The following is a 20,506-nucleotide window of genomic DNA, read 5'->3' on the forward strand; positions in this document are numbered from 1 at the left end:
GCGCGCATTTACCATAAATTTACAAAAATACGGGACTTTTCATAAAACTCTAATCTATGGGACAGTTCCAGTAAACGCGACCCCCAACGATGAGGCGACTCTCACCTAGCCTTGGTCAATGTATTACATATCAGCTAGGTACGTAACATCATACAAATATGTATGGTAGAAGATGATTTTAAAAGTGGAGCCAACTAGCAACGAGCATCGAGTATCGTGGAACGCGTACTAAACATGCATAATGTAAGCTATGGATGCATTGTATGTACTCGTAACAAGTTCACCATCCTAATTTGATAATCACATCGCACATATCACACATACCAACCAACCGCCAGGCAACCTACATATCCTATAGCTGATATAGGAAGTGACAGACGTTTGGCGGCGTTTCACGTGTCGATCTGTCACTCGTCGGCCGTCGTTTCGTATTGACCCGCAGGTCTAAAATAACGGAGTCGCGTGTAAATATCGGGTTTGAAAAAAAAAAAAAAAACAGAATCCAACATTTGAATCATTTGAAGATTGTAAATCCGTTTTACTCCCGTATACCTAATCTATAGGGATAAACTTTTGGCTGGGTAAAATAATGTGAGGGTGCCATTTTGTTGTCTTAAAATAAAACACGATCGATGCTTCTCAATGTTTATTGAAGAAAACAATACTTGAATTAACTGAGAAACAAAGATATCGACGGCACAAACGAAAAAGAAAAGATATAGAAAATGGTGAGCTCAAGTGTTTTACTGGTGTAATGCTCCTTGGAATGCAGCCCGTATTTCCCAACTCTGGTAGAAGTACGCGGCAAAGTAATATGATACCCATAATGTATCGATGATTCATTTTTTATGTTCTTCGAATGGTGCTTTACGCTATTGACTTATATCATCGTCATAGGTTAAATTCCAATAACCTTCATTATCCGTCAGTACCAATCATCCATCTTCTTATACGAACAACATATTATTTTTTAATTCCATTTTACGAATTTTTATTGATTGGCTCAGAACTGAATCTGGCTGTTGATAAATAAATGATGGACTGGGGATGGCAGTTCAGATCTGATTCTAACGTAATATTTTTATATTTTATGTTCACCTCGCCCTAACCTACAATCCGTTACTAATCTATGGACACCTATTATGACATAGAAACTTGGTTCTTTGCACTCTCATTCAGCTTACACTAAGTTTAAGTCGGTAAATATGCTTTTTTTTTTTACCTTTTCCCTGTCACGCAACAATGATCAATTGCTTTCACGAATTGTCATTCGAGCAAACTGAGCTTGCGAGTCTGCAACCAGTAGTAGTCTGTTTCTTCGTACTATTTCACAGAACATTATTGTAGTAGGATAATAACTACAAGAGTTATTAAGCTAAGGGATTGTTTTCAAGGCTGCTAATTCATGTTCAAACCTCAGTGGCTTGTAAACAACGGCGTATTGTTATGACAGCCGAAATGTTGTATGCAAAACTATACAGTTTGTTTTCGAGATAGCTGTATGTTTTACCAAATTTGGAAGTATACAAAGACAAGTATTATTTTCTTATGATTCGATTTTGATTTTAAGTGTGCAATCCAAAATTTAATAGTCACTTGCTGTTAATAACTTTTTTAGAAATTAGTAAGAACCCCTTGCAATCTGGCATTTCCTTTCGATGCATTCATGCTACAGTGCCCAAGTAGTTGAGTGGTGAAATGCTCATGTAAGAGTTTGGTGCAAGTTTTCCTCATCATTTAAAAATATCTTGTCTTGGAACATCAAATTTTTTCTGTTCATATAACCGATAATATGTGATCTTAGAATTAGTTTAGAAAAACTATGAAGAACCCTGTCGGAGTTGGAGTACTGGAAAACTAAGAATTTCTAATAACTTTTTTTTAAATCTCATCCAATGTCCAGAAGGAATTGGATATATTACTATTTTTGATTATGAAGTCATCATATTGTAGACACAAAATAACAGTCATCAACCACCTTTCTATGAATCTCCAACTGTCACTAACTTTTCATCCATTTTAGAGTGCTGGGATGTATTCATCGTAAACTTGATAAGCATGCGTATTATCCAGGTAGATGATTCTGTGAACAGTTATATAGAATTTTTGTTTTGGTTGCAGTAGAGTCCATGAGTAATGCTTAAATAGAGACATAAATAGAGTAGATTCCATGTAGAATAACAGCACGTTTGATTTGACTGGCTGACCTTGCATGGTGCTACTTGGCATCGGTAGGTATCTCTGTTTTTTTCGCAGCCAATGACACCAACCATGACTGGCGTTGAGGAGCAAGAAAAACTATTGGAGGATGCCGTCGGTGTTGTTAAGGTTCAGGCCTTTCAGATGAAGCACTGCCTAGATAAATCCAGGCTCATGGATGCACTAAAACATGCTTCGACCATGCTGGGAGAGCTCCGCACCTCGCTGCTGAGTCCCAAGAGTTACTATGAACTGTGTATCCTTTTTATACCATGCCGCATACATTTTCACATTAACTTCTATTTCCTAAAGATGCCTTCAAATATTCTAAATAAATTTCAACTATGCGTTACATCTACCTTTGTTCATTTGGAACAAATATTAACTGTCCAAAGTTCCTTGTGTTTTTCCTGATGCCGCACGTCAACAGACATGGCGATAACTGACGAGCTTCGACATCTGGAACTTTACTTACTAGATGAGTTTCAGAAAGGGAGAAAAGTTGCAGATCTCTATGAGCTTGTTCAATATGCTGGAAATATTGTACCTAGATTGTGAGTGGAGAGAAATTTTGAGGTCAAATTGAAAATTTGAAAGTTAAGCATGCAATAGAATATTTGGCTTAGTTTGGTAACTGATAGTTTGCTCTTACAGGTATCTACTCATAACGGTCGGTCTAGTTTATATTAAGACAAATCCCTGCTTGAAGAGAGATCTACTGCGTGATTTAGTAGAAATGTGCCGTGGAGTTCAGCATCCATTGAGAGGGTTGTTTTTAAGAAATTATTTACTACAATGCACACGAAACGTGTTGCCTGACGTAGCTGAGGGAGTTGAACAAGAGGGCACGGTGAGTACGCGAGAGCGTTTCCCGGGAATGTTGCTGTTGCAGGTAGTGTGTTGTTTGTTAAGAGTCATTATCTTCAAAGCTACCATTCTATTCATACTTTTGAAGCTTTCAAACTGAGCTATAATCGCTAAAACCTGCTTCAGCTGCTTTGTCATATCTAACCCGTTTATCGCTCCTTGTACCATGAATTTCTCACATGTTCATATCATTATTCATGTTGTATCAGGTACGAGACAGTATTGACTTTGTGTTGATGAACTTTGCTGAAATGAATAAGCTGTGGGTCAGAATGCAGCATCAGGGTCACAGCAGAGACAGGGAAAGAAGAGAAAGGGAACGCGAAGAGCTACGGATCCTGGTCGGAACAAATTTAGTCAGACTCAGCCAGTTAGAGACGGTTACCCTTGACAAATACAAGAAGGTTTTCATATATTTTGCATCTATCCATTCTCAATCTGTTTTGTATTTCATAACAGAATTTTTCTTACACTCTTTTCTTAAACTCATCATTAATTTTCTTACAGCTGGTTTTACCAGGGATATTAGAACAGGTTGTTAGCTGCAGGGATGCAATCGCGCAGGAATACCTCATGGAATGCATAATTCAGGTGAATGAGATAGAAAATTAATTCCGAATTCTCAAATGTCGCCGTTTGAATATGCTGTGATCCTTGTAAACATAAAAATTAATTCGTCCAATCTTTGAATTACTTGGAAATGATCAGAATCGAATTGTTTGTGAAATTAAAAAAAAAAAGTGTGCGCAAATGAGTCCAGTTTTTTTATATTTCCCATCGAGAATCTCTTTTTCTACAAAATAATGGAATTGATTCTCCTTTTATTCCAGGTGTTTCCTGATGAATTTCACTTACAAACGCTGAATGCGTTTCTGAAATCATGTGCCGAGCTGCAAAATGGTGTAAATGTAAAGAACATCATTATTTCATTGATTGACAGACTGGCCGCTTTCAGTCAGCGATCAGATGGAGTCGGTGGACCAGGAAGCCCAAGTCAACTTCAAGGAATTCCAACGGATGTGAAATTGTTCGATGTATTTAGTGACCAAGTGGCGACGATCATTCAGGTAATAACCAAAATAAATCGTAACTTCTTACAATGTCAAACTGAACCAAAAGTCTTGAAATTTTTTACTACTTGCCAACATAAACATCATCAATGGCATATATGAAATAAATGTAGGTTTTATTTGAGATGTGAAAGAAAGTGGAATTTTGTAACGTATATACTTGATGAAGAAGAGAACTGTTATATTTTAATTTGTGATATAATTCTAATTGGTAAATGCAATTTATGGAATTGGTAAGATTGAAATGATTCCCCGATTTTTTGAACCTATAAAATTCTCAAGTCGTTCTGTGATGACCAGATACTACATGTACTCGTTACTGAAAAGTACCATGATTTTATATCCTAAACAATACTTACTCATCTAGTTTAAGTCTGAGAACGATGAAAAATTTGTGCATTGAACTCTGTTTACTCATACCTTCAGAAATTGTGGAGATACAGCACTGAAAGCTCAAAGAAATCATAGTGAGACCACCGCATGTGTGAGGTTCTCACTAGCGATCATTGCCAGTTAACCGAGGCTTGCGCACATAGTCTAAATGTGTATTGGTTCAATTATAGTTTGATTGAGTGGGTAAACGGTGGAAAGCAAAAAAAAAAAATTCTATTATTGAATCTTGGTGAGCGGTCAATTATATATAAACGTATTTTTTGTTAACGTTTCGGCCCGGATATGGGCCCTCCTCAGAACGATTTATTTATTTAACTGTCAAGAACAAAATAAATTTTTTATAAGAAAAGTACAATCAGACATTAAATACTGTAGATGTAATACTCTTAAGGCTGTTATATATTATGGGTTTCAATCTCATCTCCAACTTTGAAGCAAAAATAACGAGTTTTCCAACCGACTCAAGAAACCAAGTAAGATTAGATTTCACTAACAGAGTTCTTAATTTCCCAAAGTACCCCAGAAATAACAACAATAATTTAGTCACAGACAAAAAAATTCGTGATACCATGTTATTTAAAAAAAACAACCCGAACATCATGTTTTTAAAAGCGGATAAAGGCAATACGTCAGTAGCCATGCATAGAGACACTTACAATAACAAAATGCGACAACAGCTTTCGGACACTAACACCTACAGAATTGCTAGATACGACCTTTGCAACTCCCTACAAACTAGGGTGAACAAACTCACTTTCAATTGGTTCAATTCCAAATTAATAAACAAAAACATACACAGAAGCATCTCTACCTACAATAGTGTCCCCCCACGCGCATATGGGCTACCTAAAATCCATAAAGAAGAAGTCCCATTACGAATTATAGTCTCTTTTGTCAATAGCCCGACTTACGCCTTATCCAAGTTAATCAATTCATGGCTCACCACAAATATCCCCCCCACCTCCAGAGTCAAAGATAGCTTTACTTTAGTTGAAACAATAAAAAAATTGATTATTCCAGACAACTACATTCTAATATCGCTAGATGTAATATCTCTTTTCACCAATGTTCCGACAGACCTTGCTATGCACACAGTAAAAAACCGTTGGGCCTCTCTAGATAAAAAGATCCCAATTCCACTTAGTGAACTAGTTAAAGCGTTAAACATTTGTTTCGATTCGGCAATCTTTAAATTTAACAATGACACATATGCACAACAATTCGGGTTGCCCATGGGATCCCCTCTCTCTCCAATTCTGTCAGATCTTGTAATGGAAGACCTAGAAAGGTCATGCATCAGCAATCTAGATTTTGATTTACCTTTCTACTTCCGATATGTCGATGATATTCCAACTGCAGTCCCTAAAGAAAAAATAGATTACACACTGAATATTTTCAACCAATATCATCCACGACTACAATTCACCATTGAAATAGAAGATAATAACGCCATCAATTTCCTAGATTTATTGCTGATACACAACAACACTAAAATCAAAACAGATTGGTTCCACAAAAAAACCTGGTCTCAAAGATATTTGAATTTTAATTCCCACCACCCGATGTCCTACAAAATAGGCACCATCTTTAATCTTGTTGACCGAGCCATCAAACTTTGAAGTACAGAATTCCATGAAAAAAATCTGTCACTCATATATAATATATTAAGATGGAATGATTATCCTCACGGCCTATTACACAAACATATAAGTAAGAGACGCTCCCATATCAACAACTTACTTGACAATAATATTGACTCTGCTCCCGCAGGCGACAACAATAGACCTGCCACTACATTTATTTCCATCCCATATGTATCTGGTTTCTTTGAGTCACTGAACCGCCTATTTACCAAACACAATGTCAAGTTCGTGGGAAAAAATTCAAAAGACTTACAAATAGTCTTTGATTCGGGAAAAGATAGGATCCCCATGGGCAAACGATCCAATGTTGTGTACAAAATATAGGATCCCCATGGGCAAACGATCCAATGTTGTGTACAAAATACCTTGCAATGATTGCAATCAAGTTTATATCGGACAAACTGGCCGCCACCTAAACACCAGAATCAAAGAACATCAACGCAATGTACATGAGGATGAAGAATGTCACACTGCTCTAACAAAACATGTGACCAACAACATACTTTTAGCTACGACAATACAAACATCCTTTGTGAAGAACCTAATTATTATAAAAGGTTATTACTAGAAATGTGCAATATTGTAGGACACACTAATTCCGTTAACCTTAGACAAGATGTTGAACATCTTAGTAATATTTACAAACCGCTAATCTCTGCCCACATTTTACATATTGTTTAACCTTAACTATACACATAAAATTATTGTCCCCATGGCACAGTTTTATTTACATCATTTTTTTCTGTTTTTTTGTATATATGTTTATATCTGGTTCACGTTCACTCTGGGTCATGTTTGTTTCTCCCATCAGTCGTTATTCACCAGTTGAACCAACCGGTTCAACAAAATTATTGTTAGACATGGAGAACAGAGTCATAAAGATCCCAGTACCACTTTCTTGGACATTGCGTAAACTAATTTAACTGCTATAAAAACCTTCTTTAAAACCTTTTTATTACATTGACCTATAGACAGTGATGATACATAGTTTTTTAATCTTTTTAATTAATTACCTCCAATTTGTAACTCCTACACTTTAAACAACCGGAGGAGCCGACAATGACTACCGTTACTCGAAGAACGTTGTCTCGACAAAATGTATTTTATGAATTCGACTGTATCTTAGTTCCCTAACTATAAAAAGGTAAATTACTCTCTAAACCTATCTTTATTTTCAATTAATCAAAATTGTACTCTCTAACCCATAATATACAATAGCCTTAAGAGTATTACATCTACAGTATTTAATGTCTGATTGTACTTTTCTTATAAAAAATTTATATTGTTCTTGACAGTTAAATAAATAAATCGTATTGAGGAGGGCCCATATCCGGGCCGAAACGTTACCAAAAAATACGTTTATATATAATTGACCGCTCACCAAGATTCAATAATAGATTATACACGAGGTCGAGAATTCTTACCCTTCAAAAAAAAAATTCTACAAATTATTGGATGTTTTTTTCGTTTGTCTCTCTGTCTTAATATGAGAGAGAAAAATAATAGGTCCCATTATCTCACAATTAAGTAAACAGCAGATAGTATTGTCAATTTCATACACATATATACTTGTACCAGACACGGGTCATGTGTACTTCAATGCACATCTCTTCATTTATCATATTCTCACAGACCAGGCAAGACATGCCACCCGAAGACATTGTGTCGCTCCAAGTAGCGCTCATCAATTTAGCGCACAAGTGTTATCCAGACAGAGTTGATTACATCGACAAGGTTTTGTCAACCACGGTGCAAATATTCCAGAAGCTCAATATTGAAAGGTCAGTAAGAAGTCTTATCACGTTTGTTTTTCCGAGCGTTATTTCGAGTTTACTGTAACAGTGCGCGTACATGGATTCGAATGTCTGATTACAAAGTTGACGGATTTAATGATTCACGTTTTGTTTCCCACAGATTAGAATACAACAGTGCAGTTTCAAGGGAATTATCCAGGCTGGTGAAAATACCTGTCGATAACTATAAGAACATACTGACCGTTTTGAAACTCGAACATTTTGCACCACTTTTGGAATACTTCGATTATGAAGGAAGGAAATCATTGGCTGTTTACATAATCACGAATATCTTGGATAATGAAACCCTGATACCTGCGCAAGAACAAGTCGACGCTGTCCTGTCAATGGTTTCTCCTCTGGTTCAAGACCAACCAGACCAACCAACTATTGAAGAAGATCCCGAAGATTTTGCCGAAGAACAGGGCCTTCTTGGTAGACTGATTCATCATTTTAAATCGGAAACTGCTGACCAGCAATACATGATTTTGAGTGCAGCAAGAAAACATTTCAGTACTGGTGGAAATAAGAGAATCAAGTACACTCTCCCACCCATCGTGTTTCAAGCTTATCAGCTGGCCTTTACCTACAAGAGCCTGAAAGATCAAGTGAGCCGTTATTCATTTGTTCCATCTAATTATTCTTGAAGGCTTGATATTTTAGTCCGACTAACTGAAAGAATAGTTCTAGTTTTTTTATTATTCATTCCAGGATGACATGTGGCAGAAAAAGTGTCAGAAAATCTTTCAATTCTGTCACGTGACAATCACCGCATTGATGAAAGCCGAGCTTGCCGAACTTCCACTTCGGCTTTTTCTCCAAGGAGCCATTGCTATTGGTGAAATTCGCTTTGATAACTTCGAAACAGTCGCCTATGAATTTATGAGTCAAGCTTTCTCCATTTACGAAGATGAGATTAGCGATTCGAAAGCCCAGTTAGCTGCCATTACACTTATAATCGCAACTTTCGAACAAATGAGTTGCTTTTCCGAAGAGAATGCTGAACCAGTTAGAAACCAGTGTGCACTTTACGCTAGCAAGTTACTGAAGAAGCCAGATCAATGCAGAGGGGTGTCTACTTGTTCCCACATATTCTGGTCTGGAAAGTCAATTGCCACTGGTGGTAAAGAGGTATTTTCTCCCATTTACGCTGTTTTTTAATTAGATACAAATATATCATAGATCTTTCACATTCTTCCAGATGCAAGACGGGAACAAAGTACTGGATTGCTTGAAAAAGGGAATTAGAATAGCGAGCCAGTGCATGGATACGTCTGTCCAAGTTCAACTTTTTGTTGAATTGCTTAATCATTATATTTACTTTTACGAAAAAGGAAATGCAGCGGTAAGATAATGCGAATATTACTTACAATAGTTAGGTACTTGCCGAATGAATCATTTTGTAAAACAACATTATTTCAGTTGAGCGTACAAATTTTGAACCAAGTGATTGCCAAGATAAGGGAGGAATTGCCAAACCTCGAGGTTAGCGAAGAAACGGAACAGATTCAAAAACATTTAGCAAATACTCTAGAACACCTTCGGAACCGGATGGAGTCTCCCGAATCGGAAGGTCCATCGTATCAAGGTCTCGTACTGTAATCGAAATTTAAGATTTTTTCCCGTTTATGATGAAATCATTGTAAATAGTTTTTCATTGTGATAATGATCCTGAAATGAGTCTGTATAAAATGAATTAAAATAATCAAATGATAAACTAACCGATAATTAAACCTATCTCAGCTATAGCATTCCGAATTATGTATAAAATGCTGCAATAATATACCATCTTATATTGTGATCATGCCGGCAATGGAAAATGTATCCATTGATTAACCATACGTTAACAAAGCGCGAGCTAGCCCTAGATAATGTTCTGTTAGATTCGGGGGCCGGAGTAGGCGAAGTTGGTAATATTTGCAATTCGAGAGTATTGCATAGGCGGATAAAGTAACACGCCTGTAGCGGTGGCTTTTCTATCTCCGTCTAAAGACCGATGTGGAAGCGAATAAGACAATAACATCGGTACATCACTTAATCATGTCGGTATTGTGCTATGCATACTTTCTGGCTACTTGAATTGTCGATAGCTTACCATTCAATTCTGCTTTTATACGCCAACTCCCATTAGGCTGGTTCTTTTTAGGTCGAGATATTCCGACTTCCAGGTAAGGTGTCGGGTAATATACTCGGCGGGTAAGCGCGTAACTATCGTTTTTCCAACTTCCAAAATGATGTCATCTGTGGATCAATGCGCACGCATTTATCTGGCAAGAAAAATTTAATCGGCCGTTAGCTACCGGATCCTTTCCCTGGACGTTGGCTGAAGTATTGACCGGAGGTTGCCCGCCCTTGGTAGAAAATGCCTGCAAGCTGACGTGCATTTTTTTTCCCTTAAACATAGGTAGCTCACTATTTCATTTTCCATTTCATCACACTGTGGCTTTCTCTGCGGAATTGTACGGAATGTACTACGGCTCCGCTGACGAAAGATATACGAAGCTTGTGGGTTCCGTACACCAGTTTATCACAGAATATTGCGCGTCCATGGGCATATCAGTTTCATCCTTTATCGACCGCGATATGCAGTTTCACAAGAAAAATAACTGCAGATAGCTGTTTCGTTTTCGGACCCACCAGTGGTGAAAAATTTAACCAGACTGGTGGTCTTTACATATCACAACGACAATTGTATTCGTGCATTCTTGTTTATCGCTGTTGCGATTGGTTAATTCTATCCGTAAATCTAGATTTAACCGTACGACAACGGTGCCATGCAGTGGCTCCGAATGTCTGAACGAATATTATTTATAGGTAAGCTGTTAGCGAAGACGTTTACGTAAATGAAAACCAAAACGATCTGTGTAAACGGTGTTTTATTTATGTGTATCTTCTATCTTGTATTCAGTAATTCTGGCTAGCGGCAACTTGCGTGTGTGAATAGATAAATAAATAGACTTACACAGTAAGAAGATGCAATTCTTATACTTCGTGATTACGTTCTGAATTTTTCTTGTAACTAGGCAAGTATAATTAAATAGGTGGCTTACATCTTATTATCCTTTGTAAGAATTAGAACTGTCTTGAATGCAGCCTGCTATTTTGCGATCCATACGCAATTGTAAATGATGTATTTTTCGATTAAGATCATTCGTCCGTTATCACGTCAAACACCAAATTTTAGTGAAATATCCATATCACACCATAATACGGTAATATATCGTAGATATTGCTGCAAATCAATTATTGATATAATTATTGAAAGCGAAATTACGTTAGATGATGTGAGTTGTATGTGTAATGTACCGTGAAAGGTACTTCAGTGTGCCACTACAGGTTTTCCGCAGTTTATTATTTTTGCAAACAAGACTGCAAGTCTCTTATGCCATACAGTGAACATTGTTCAAAATCATAACTAAAAAATATAAGAACAATTTGATGTGTCATTCTAGATTCAGTCAACATTATCCATATGTTGCTACTATTTCTGTGATCTAATATCCAAATCGAAGCCCCAAACTTATATTTTAAACAGCCAGTTGAAATAATGGAGTGTGAAGACGATGACGAACTTATGTGCGGAACAGGAAAATCAAAAAGTCATGAAACTGAGTTGAATGGAATCAATAAAGTGATAGCAGAGACTGTTGCCAATAAAAACGAAAATAACGGTAACATAACTTCATAGCACTCTCGACTATTTCTAAATTATAGATTTCAAAATGCTGGCTAAGGATAAAAATCTTTTGTCACAATAGTACGAAATACTTATAAGAATACTTATAAGAATGATTGTTGTTATAGATTTTATCATGAAATTAGTTTTGATCAATGAAACTAAAAACTCTTTTGGCCACTCATATTTAAAAATTAATCAGTTTCTAACAGAGTTAGATTCTGAATCTAATGATGAACAGAAACTAGTGAGCTAAACATCGATAATGTTACAGCAGCACAGGCAATATCTACTGAAAATAAGGACGACAGGGTTCACATTACAGAAAAGTCACATTATTCTCTGAAGACAGATGATAGTAAGGTGGGCGAAATGTGGCCGCAGCCTTCAGAAATGGTTACAAATGACAGTCCGCAACAGGTAGAACCATCTGAGGAGTCGAATTTGATGAAAAGTGGGCTGGATTCAAAGGATCAAGGAACAACAACTTCTATTGGCGAGTTTACTCAGTCAAAAAGAGGAATTTCAGAAGGTAAATATCGGCCTTGCAGTCTTCGATATACATTAAAAACTGATATGACGAAAATTGAATGGTTTGATTACAAAATGAATTCACTTGGTACAGGCCAAGAGGATGGTGATAGACTTTCAAATAATGAATCGAAGTACAGTTTGGATACAGACTCTAGTAAACGTCAAAAAACAGATGAAAATATAAATGGGTCCCGAGAAGCTAATTCTAGGAATGAGGTTCCAACACAATTTCACAAGCTGAAGTCAAAAGTCAGGAAACGAAACTATCGTGTCAAACAGAATGTACAGGATGAGGCTCACGATAGTTCGGATGATGTACTCACTGGTGAATCAACTGGTGAAGAGACGGAAGGTGAGTCTCCCATAAAACCCGTTTTGAAAATTAAGTCACATTTAACGCAGCATGTGAAGATAAACTTGGTGAAAAAATCTCATTCAGCTATGGTCACATTACTAAGAAACATTGCACAATTTTATAAGAATTGCATTTGTAGTTTTTTCTGACCTAATTGGTAATAGAAAATAATTCCTTGACCTTACAAAACAGCGCTGAAAATTTCCCGATTAACTTATTCTTTCTAGCCATTGATGGGGATGTTGCCCAAAGTGAATATGATCTACCGTCAACTGTGAATGAAGAGTCAAATTTGAGTTCACATCTGGATATTGCCGAAGACACCAATGATGAATCGGAAGAAAATAGTGAAGGGCAGGAGGATGATCATACCGGTTGGTGGTGCCAATACTAAAAAATAATAAGCTGGCATTGTTGTTACCTTGATAATAATCATCAACTCTAAGGCTTTAAATTATGAAAAACAAACTTGCTGCAACCTATATCTTTTATGTAGGCGATGACAACTCCAATGAATGGACGTCAGCCAGTGAGTCGATGAGCTCTAATGAGCCAGTCCACCCAGTTCTGTCTAAAGAAAAACCAAAACCCCAGTGGTTTATTGTTCCCGAACTGATCAACCGGCAACTTGGTTGCAACAGACTGTTCCAGAGCAGATTCTATGGCTCGCTTCATACTGTAGAACGACTAGAACTTATGTACAAACTAAAGGAACACAAGGTTTGCTTTATTATGTTTACTGTTTCGTCTGCACGAATACTAAATTATCAGCAATAAGTTTTTTCTTATGTAGCTCGTAAGAGCATAATTTTCTTTTTTAAACAAAAACTATGATCACAGTATAATATTGAAATTATTCTCATCAGGGCTGTGTCAATACGTTAAGTTTTAACCAAAGAGGGAATTATTTGGCTAGTGGTTCTGACGATTTGATGGTAGTTATATGGGATTGGCCATTAGGAAAGAAACATGAATCGTTTAAAACTGGTCATACAAGTAATGTATTTCAGGTAATTATTGCCAATCTCTCATCTCAAATGTATTCCATTGAAATTTAACATAATTATAGTACAACACAATGTTACATCTGCAGGCATCGTGGTTGCCTTTGCCATCTGAACATTTGATGGTAACGTGTGCACGTGATGGACATGTCAGATTAACGGATCTCCATAAATCATCGGTAGACTATTCGCGGCGACTTGCAGCTCACCAAGGCCCAGCTACAAAGCTCTCGATTCATCCTGAAATACCACACGTAATACTTTCTGTTGGTGAAGATGCCAAAGTATTCGCAATTGATATACGCCAGAACAAACCTACAACGTAAGTCCAGTGTACATTTCTTAATGACTATTGAAAATTAATTCGACATTCAAATGTATTGAACTAACGCAGAGTTCATTCTGTATCTTTGAGAAGAAATCTTAACAAAATTTATACACGAAAGCAACAGGAAAAGCAAAAAGGAATAGCAAATAATATCGTTCTAGACTCTTGACAGTGAAGGAAGGCCAATCGCAAGTCGCGTTATACAGCATCAATTCGAATCCATTCAATAGTAACGAATTTTGCCTAGGTGGACGAGATCAATATGTGCGTTTATATGATAAACGGAAAGTTTCTACACCCTTGTACAAGCTTTGCCCGAAACATTTGGTGTGTATTTTGGATGTATCATTTGTTCTGTACAAGATTCAACAAGCTAATAACCTGGTATTAATTAAATAAAATAATTATAAATAATCATGTTATTGCAGAAAAATAACAAAAGTCATGCCCATGTCACTTCAGTGAAATACAACTATAACGGATCAGAAATCGTAGCATCCTATAATGATGAAGATATATACTTGTTTGATACTCTTTTCCCATTTTCAATTGGAGATTTTGCTCACAGATATCAGGGCCATCGAAATAATGCAACGGGTGGGTATTGTAACTAAGAATATCTAGCTGAAGAAATGTTGCTTTTTTGAAATTCCTATTTCAGAACAACATGTTTCTTACAAGATGTCATATTTCTAAATGGCAATTATAATTTTCAGTAAAAGGAGTGAATTTCTTTGGGCCGAAAAGTGAATTTGTTATCTCAGGTTCTGATTGTGGTAACATTTTTATTTGGGAGAAGAATACTGAGGCGATTGTGCAGTGGATGACTGGAGATGAGAATGGCGTGGTATGTAGTATCTAATCTAACAACCGTTTCAGTATATGAAGATGTGTAAACAAGTAGTGGGAAATAATACGCCCAGTAGTTTCCATACTTTCCATAACTTTTCGGCATTCCGTATTAGGTATATATCTCTACTACTAAACTACAGTCGGGTAGTAATGAACTACACATGCGTAAAGTGATGTGTGTAATGATAAGAAGGGTTACATAAAAAGTCAGAATGCAAGAAGTTGTGGAAGTTCAACCGGACTTGGATTTTTATGAGTTTGATTTTCCTCCCAAACTTACCAAAACATGAATTCATTGCAGGTGAATCGGCTAGAACCACATCCGCACATTCCAGTTCTAGCTACTAGTGGATTAGACTATGATGTTAAAGTGTGGGTCCCATCATGCGAGAAACCACCAGTTATGAAGGATTTGGAAACGGTGAAGTGTTGAATGATTTTACATAGAAACAAGCATTAGCTTTTGTATTAGTTATTCTTGTATAACAAACTTTTTGTAGACATGTATTTATAATAAAAATGAATTTATAATAAAAATTTCCAGTGCATCAAGTATAACATGAGGAGCAGAGAGCGAGACATGTCCAGGGATCCAGATGCATTTGATGGACAGTTGCTCTGGTTTTTATGGAGACACGTTAGAGAAAGTGAAGAACCAAGAGTGAGTTGTTTTGAATCTTGAACTGATTCGGAATCAACAATTATTTCTGCTCCTTGAAAATAAACTACCCGTAATGTTAGGAGTAGTGGAATACACTAAAATAATACGTCAATCATACATTACAACAGTATTGATTATTGAGGATATGATAGTGTGACCGCGAAATCTGAAAACCGGGGAAAACGGAAAAAATCAGGGACTTTTGTAATAGAAAAACAGTGGTAGCCTGTACCAGCAGTTTGGACCCCGCAGAATTAAGTACGTATGACCTCTTTCTGTATTGAATAGGTCCGTGCTCGGGGGTCAGGTCGAGGGTCTGGTGATGCGCAAGACGGTGAAGATGCTGGTACATCCAGTGACAATACGTCAAGTCACAGTAACAGCGCATCAGAAGACGAGAGTGATGAGAGGCCGCAGTGTTCTCCGTCTTAAATTCAATGCCATGGTGAGTTTGTGCAGCATAATGTTATAACTGTAATACAATTTTCTGACGGAATAAGTACCTACGGTGTAGAAATGATTTAGTACAGTAGATGTGGATTCATTATTCCCAAACCCAGATACCCAGATATTCATAGGTATCTCCAGTATGCAAACCTCGCGTCCAAACGACTCGCAATTTTCTATATGCCAGTAATTTCGTTCACTGGAAAAAAGTGTAATTATGCCAGCATGAAGCTACCATCTTGAGATTTGCGACAAACAACTAAAATTCATTTCAAACGGTCACATTGTTAACTCGAATAATCTCGCCATTTAGCTGTAATTTTTGTAGCAATTAATTTTCGCTTACTACTGGGAGGGATTTACAGAAAATGCAATTTATTATAACTATATTTGTAGATAAATATTATAGTCAGGTATCTGAGATGAATTAGATTACGATGAGTTTATGAAAGGATTTTATAAATTTCCAACCTACATTTAAAAATATGACGCAAGCGACACAACGCATTTCCTCCTTGAAACCGAAATTGACTCGAAGTACATCATGCGTACATTAAACATTGAATTTATTAGACGCTTGTTCGCGATTTTCACAATTATGTCAAGCTATTTAGAGGATGAAATGTAAGACTTACAGAGCATTTCCTTTCAACTGTTGTGTAGCTTAGCTCTTGAAGCAAGACTTGAATCTGATCGTAAGGTTCAACGTTCAAGGTGGAATCACTGGAAAACAGATACATAGGTCTTTTAGATTCTATGAATTCAAGTCTCCTACCGAGCCACAATTTAGTGAATTTTCAAACATTTGGGTTCGTACGTCAGGTAGTTTGGTGTATTGAAATCATCTGGGCAACAATAATGCAAGATGGACGAATAAAAAATATCAACATGGGTGCAAAGTGAAAGGAAAGATCATAAATTTATTCCGTTAATACTACAATTATAATTATTTATAAATATTACCCCATCATTAATATAAAAAACATGCTAGCATATTATCATTGGAATATTATGGACATGCTGCGGCTCAAATCATTCAATGCACCATTCACTGCTAGCACGCTGTCTTGATTTAAAAATTCATCGTTTGATTGTTGGCATAATTTCCAGTTCTTCCTACAATCAATGGCTGTCATAGATTGATGGAAAACAAATATTCGAATGAAGACACTTACGACAATAAAATTTATGTAAATATTTTCAATTCATTAGCAGCTTTAACAAATGGTTATTTCTGTAATATGGTTATCTGGGTACTCTATTCTCCGAACGGACGAAATTTAATACTTTTATAGTTTTCTTCAATCTTATATTCTAGCTGCATTGCGATGTGTATTTACATTGCATTGGTAAAAAATCATCAATGGATTTTATTTTTTGTGCATCCAAAGACTGAACCGTTGTTGTATACAATGGGTACTATGATGTGTAACAAATATGGACTGGATCACAGTTTACGGTTGGTTGGTATTTTAAGTTGTTCTTTATTCATAAGTGTATTCAAATAATAAGTTTAATAGAAAGTTAGTCTTACCATGAATCTATTTCTTCAACACTTACATAAATTCAGGCATTTGTTAACAATGATAAAAGTCAACAATTACTAAATATTTCTGTTCGTGCCAAAATTATTTGAAACAATCTGGAGTCGTATATAGGTACAATCACAATGCATTGAAAACTGTCGTGTATAAATTTAAGGAAAATACATTTCTCGAAAGCTGGTTTTTACTGTCATTTGTCAAGAGTTTTCATTTGAAAGTGCATGTTATAGGAATGTACATAATGCGGTAGAGTAGATTTTGAGTACACACTAAACGCATATCTATGTAATAGTAGTTTTCAAATGTATATTTATTTGTTTCTCTACATTCGGAAAAGAACTTTGCGAGGGGGGGGTTAGTACATACTCTCATTGTTATATAAGGTTGATTTACCACTATATGTATTTTTTCTCCCTAAAAATTGTGATAAACATGTTTTTAGGGTTTTGATATACAGAAAAGTTGAATAAAGGGTTGTTTTCAATAACCGAATACGTTGTAATTGTATTAGTAACCAAGTTTATACATTTGCGACTTTTTCTACCATCTTACGGGAACGTACTTACCCATGAGCTAAAAAAAATTTAAGATGAATATGTATCTGAAACTTTCAACGAATTTAAGTCTCGCCATTCTTGACTTGGAAACTTTTATATGAAGACTAATTAAATCTCACTTTCCTCAGTCACAGACTTGGATCGCCAAGCCGAAAAAGGATGACATAATATAATAAATCGGTATACATTATTATTAATAGTGACACATGTATAATAAACAATATTCTACCATAAGTAACAAACTAGGACTTGTTAATATTATACTATGTATCAATGTACTAAGTTTTTTTTTTCATATAGTTGTTGTATTCAACTAGTGCGATTTTATATCAAAACATTGGAATCTGTAAGCTTACACAATAATGGTGCTTCAAATTTTAGTGTCACATTCTATCTGAGATTTTTTTGTGAACTCTTTCCACGTTGATCGTGTTTTTGCTCACACACCGGCTAGTCTTGTGTTGTACCCGTTCAACAAATTTTTAGAATATTCCAATTGATTGAGCAAGTCCTGCATACATGTGCAGAGTAGTCGCCCCCATGAACAAAGTTGTAACAGCTTTGATGAAAAGAGATGACCAGGGTCCAGCCAGCAGAAGTGAGCTCAAAAAATCTAATATCAGCGATCTATAAACTGTCAATAAAAGCATGCTCACTACGACTGGCACAAGACCTCGCCTCAAATCGTGCCGTGACCACAACCAGACTAAGGTTGCGGTTGTAATGTGTTGAACCTGTTGTAAAAAAATAAATGAGTATGAATAGATAACCAGAGTAGAAGGAATTCTTAAACACAGAAAAATCTTAAATACTCGCTACGGTGCGTTTAGGTTAAATGTTCAATCGAGAGTAAATATCTTTAGACTTGGGTACTTGTCCTAAATACCGAATGCTTTCGGAAACAATATTATTACCAAGCTTATATTTGATTCGAGACTCTTCTGAATGTATTTCCAGTCAAACTCTGCTCCTCGAGCTCCAACCCATAGCAGTAAAAATCTAGTCAGCAATACCTCGGCACCGGCCCATCCTATACCAGCAGTTAAAACCTTAGCATGACCTTTGCCAGGTATTCCGTTAAGTACTAGGAGTATTCCGACTAGATCCGCCAGGTCTATTGTAGACTTCAAAAACTCCTGTGGAATATTGGAAATCGGATCGTACATTGCATAACAGAAAGTCAAGTTTCAACTTGTGCAAACAAGTTTCAGAATTTCATTTTAATATGTTTGGTAATCGTGACTTGGAATATTTCCTGAATTTCATTTGAATACCAACGTGGTTAGTGATTGTAGGATATCATAGGCATGTGACTGAACTTTATAGAAATTTCTTTATGAATTTTGGGTGTCTTGGTTTTCCAATCTGGTAGTATTGCTATACCTACTCCGACAATGTCAAAACCTTCTTGCCCAACCGAATCTGCAGTGGGAAAGAATGTGGCTAGGGCTAACATTTTGACTAGCTGTGTGAAGATGTAAATGCCACCTGCTTGAATGCATTTCCAAAATGCTCCATATTCTGACCTGCAGGAAAATGACAAGTCTTGATACTAATCGGGATGAGTTTTTGATTATTACGTATCAAAGTTGCAAGTGAAATGATAGCTTAGCATATAGAATTGTTGCAATGTTAATTTTGGAGACCTGTTTTTACACACGTCCTAGTTTCAAGTCTGTAGAATTTTTCGTTGTTACTGCTATTCGTCTCAGGGTTGAAATTGAACAATATTCTGTGAATACTTACAGGCCGGAGTACTTGTAGGTCAGATAATATGGGACGTAAACTAGAGCCAAACAATTGCCAAAGTGATACAAGGTCATATCGAGAGATATGGGGTTGCAGTGCGCAAATACAATTAAGAAAGTTTTCGGAATTTGTTATAAGTCAGAAGCTTATGATCAAGATACAGGTAGATCACGAAAGGTAGATTTAGGTTCAAGTTAGGTTAGGTTAGAATACGGAAGCACAACTTTTGCCCGCAAAATATGTGAGAGAGTAATAGAGATACTCTCTATAGTATGAATATAAGATCCTCTAGACTAACAGATGCTGTTTGCATACATATTCTAGATTATAAACTATTATGTACAGTGGCACGGGATTTGCCCCCCTATTCAACAAGATTACGGTGTTTCTAAACGGATTCGCCAATACACTGGCATGAAAATAGTGTATCTCACAGTCAAATAGCGCTGCCCATGTGGCGTTGCTGTTGCGCAGAAGTAGCGCGCAGAATCAGCGGTTCATGTTTCATTGCGCAAGTAACGCTCTTTGGCGGGAATGCTGCGGTACCAAAGATTCGTCGGAGAAAAAAAAACATTCATTCGATTTAAAAGGCCAAAAAAGTAGGAATGAAGTTGCAATGTTATTTGCCTAAGAAATGCGGCTCGAAGAGGTTAGTGTACGGTGATTTTCATTCTCAATTGCGATGATGAATTGTAAGTATGGCCAACTATGGGCCAGCCACCCAGTAAACGAAAATTAATTTACTCTCGGTGAATCTGATTTCTTTGTTTATTTTAACGCAAAGTGAGAGAAACTCTTTTTTATGCTGCACGAACTCTGTTTTTTATCGTTACT

The 20,506-nt window shown here is 36.5% G+C and overlaps 3 protein-coding genes and 1 long non-coding RNA gene across 15 annotated transcripts; 2 read left to right on the plus strand and 2 right to left on the minus strand.

Moving 5' to 3' along the window:
• Position 1: 1 nt before the first annotated feature.
• On the minus strand, positions 2 to 2,311 carry LOC124301243 (uncharacterized). Its single transcript, XR_006907434.1, has 2 exons — positions 2,208 to 2,311; positions 2 to 2,083 (listed from the first exon to the last, which is right to left on the minus strand). It is a non-coding gene; the product is annotated as an uncharacterized LOC124301243 (long non-coding RNA).
• LOC124301234 (vacuolar protein sorting-associated protein 35) lies at positions 125 to 9,775 on the plus strand. 8 transcript variants are annotated; one of them, XM_046756042.1, is made up of 12 exons: positions 125 to 243; positions 2,257 to 2,455; positions 2,630 to 2,753; positions 2,854 to 3,091; positions 3,276 to 3,470; positions 3,574 to 3,657; positions 3,897 to 4,133; positions 7,805 to 7,953; positions 8,087 to 8,573; positions 8,677 to 9,096; positions 9,167 to 9,310; positions 9,388 to 9,775. In XM_046756042.1, exons 1-12 carry the CDS (start codon positions 235 to 237, stop codon positions 9,565 to 9,567), a joined length of 2,466 nt encoding a protein of 821 aa, XP_046611998.1. In that variant the 5' UTR covers positions 125 to 234; the 3' UTR covers positions 9,568 to 9,775. The 8 variants fall into 8 exon arrangements, with proteins under 8 accessions (XP_046611998.1, XP_046611994.1, XP_046611995.1 ...); XM_046756038.1 differs by having other exon boundaries at positions 220 to 243; positions 2,236 to 2,455; XM_046756039.1 differs by lacking the exon at positions 125 to 243 and adding an exon at positions 307 to 728 and having other exon boundaries at positions 2,236 to 2,455.
• Positions 9,776 to 10,636: 861 nt separating this feature from the next.
• LOC124301235 (DDB1- and CUL4-associated factor 8-like) lies at positions 10,637 to 18,521 on the plus strand. 5 transcript variants are annotated; one of them, XM_046756045.1, is made up of 15 exons: positions 10,637 to 10,779; positions 11,418 to 11,636; positions 11,916 to 12,173; positions 12,267 to 12,527; positions 12,758 to 12,904; positions 13,027 to 13,250; positions 13,397 to 13,540; positions 13,624 to 13,856; positions 14,024 to 14,189; positions 14,291 to 14,459; positions 14,579 to 14,709; positions 15,016 to 15,135; positions 15,259 to 15,375; positions 15,664 to 15,820; positions 17,141 to 18,521. In XM_046756045.1, exons 2-14 carry the CDS (start codon positions 11,513 to 11,515, stop codon positions 15,805 to 15,807), a joined length of 2,238 nt encoding a protein of 745 aa, XP_046612001.1. In that variant the 5' UTR covers positions 10,637 to 10,779; positions 11,418 to 11,512; the 3' UTR covers positions 15,808 to 15,820; positions 17,141 to 18,521. The 5 variants fall into 5 exon arrangements, with proteins under 5 accessions (XP_046612001.1, XP_046612004.1, XP_046612000.1 ...); XM_046756048.1 differs by lacking the exon at positions 10,637 to 10,779 and adding an exon at positions 10,786 to 10,988 and having other exon boundaries at positions 17,118 to 18,521; XM_046756044.1 differs by lacking the exon at positions 10,637 to 10,779 and adding an exon at positions 10,786 to 10,988.
• LOC124301238 (transmembrane protein 147) lies at positions 17,548 to 20,100 on the minus strand. Its single transcript, XM_046756053.1, has 4 exons — positions 19,670 to 20,100; positions 19,311 to 19,449; positions 18,838 to 19,059; positions 17,548 to 18,657 (listed from the first exon to the last, which is right to left on the minus strand). Exons 1-4 carry the CDS (start codon positions 19,744 to 19,746, stop codon positions 18,406 to 18,408), a joined length of 690 nt encoding a protein of 229 aa, XP_046612009.1. The 5' UTR covers positions 19,747 to 20,100; the 3' UTR covers positions 17,548 to 18,405.
• Positions 20,101 to 20,506: the final 406 nt, after the last annotated feature.

The sequence above is a fragment of the Neodiprion virginianus genome, chromosome 3 (assembly GCF_021901495.1).
Source record: "Neodiprion virginianus isolate iyNeoVirg1 chromosome 3, iyNeoVirg1.1, whole genome shotgun sequence".
Classification (NCBI taxonomy): Eukaryota; Metazoa; Arthropoda; class Insecta; order Hymenoptera; family Diprionidae; genus Neodiprion; species Neodiprion virginianus.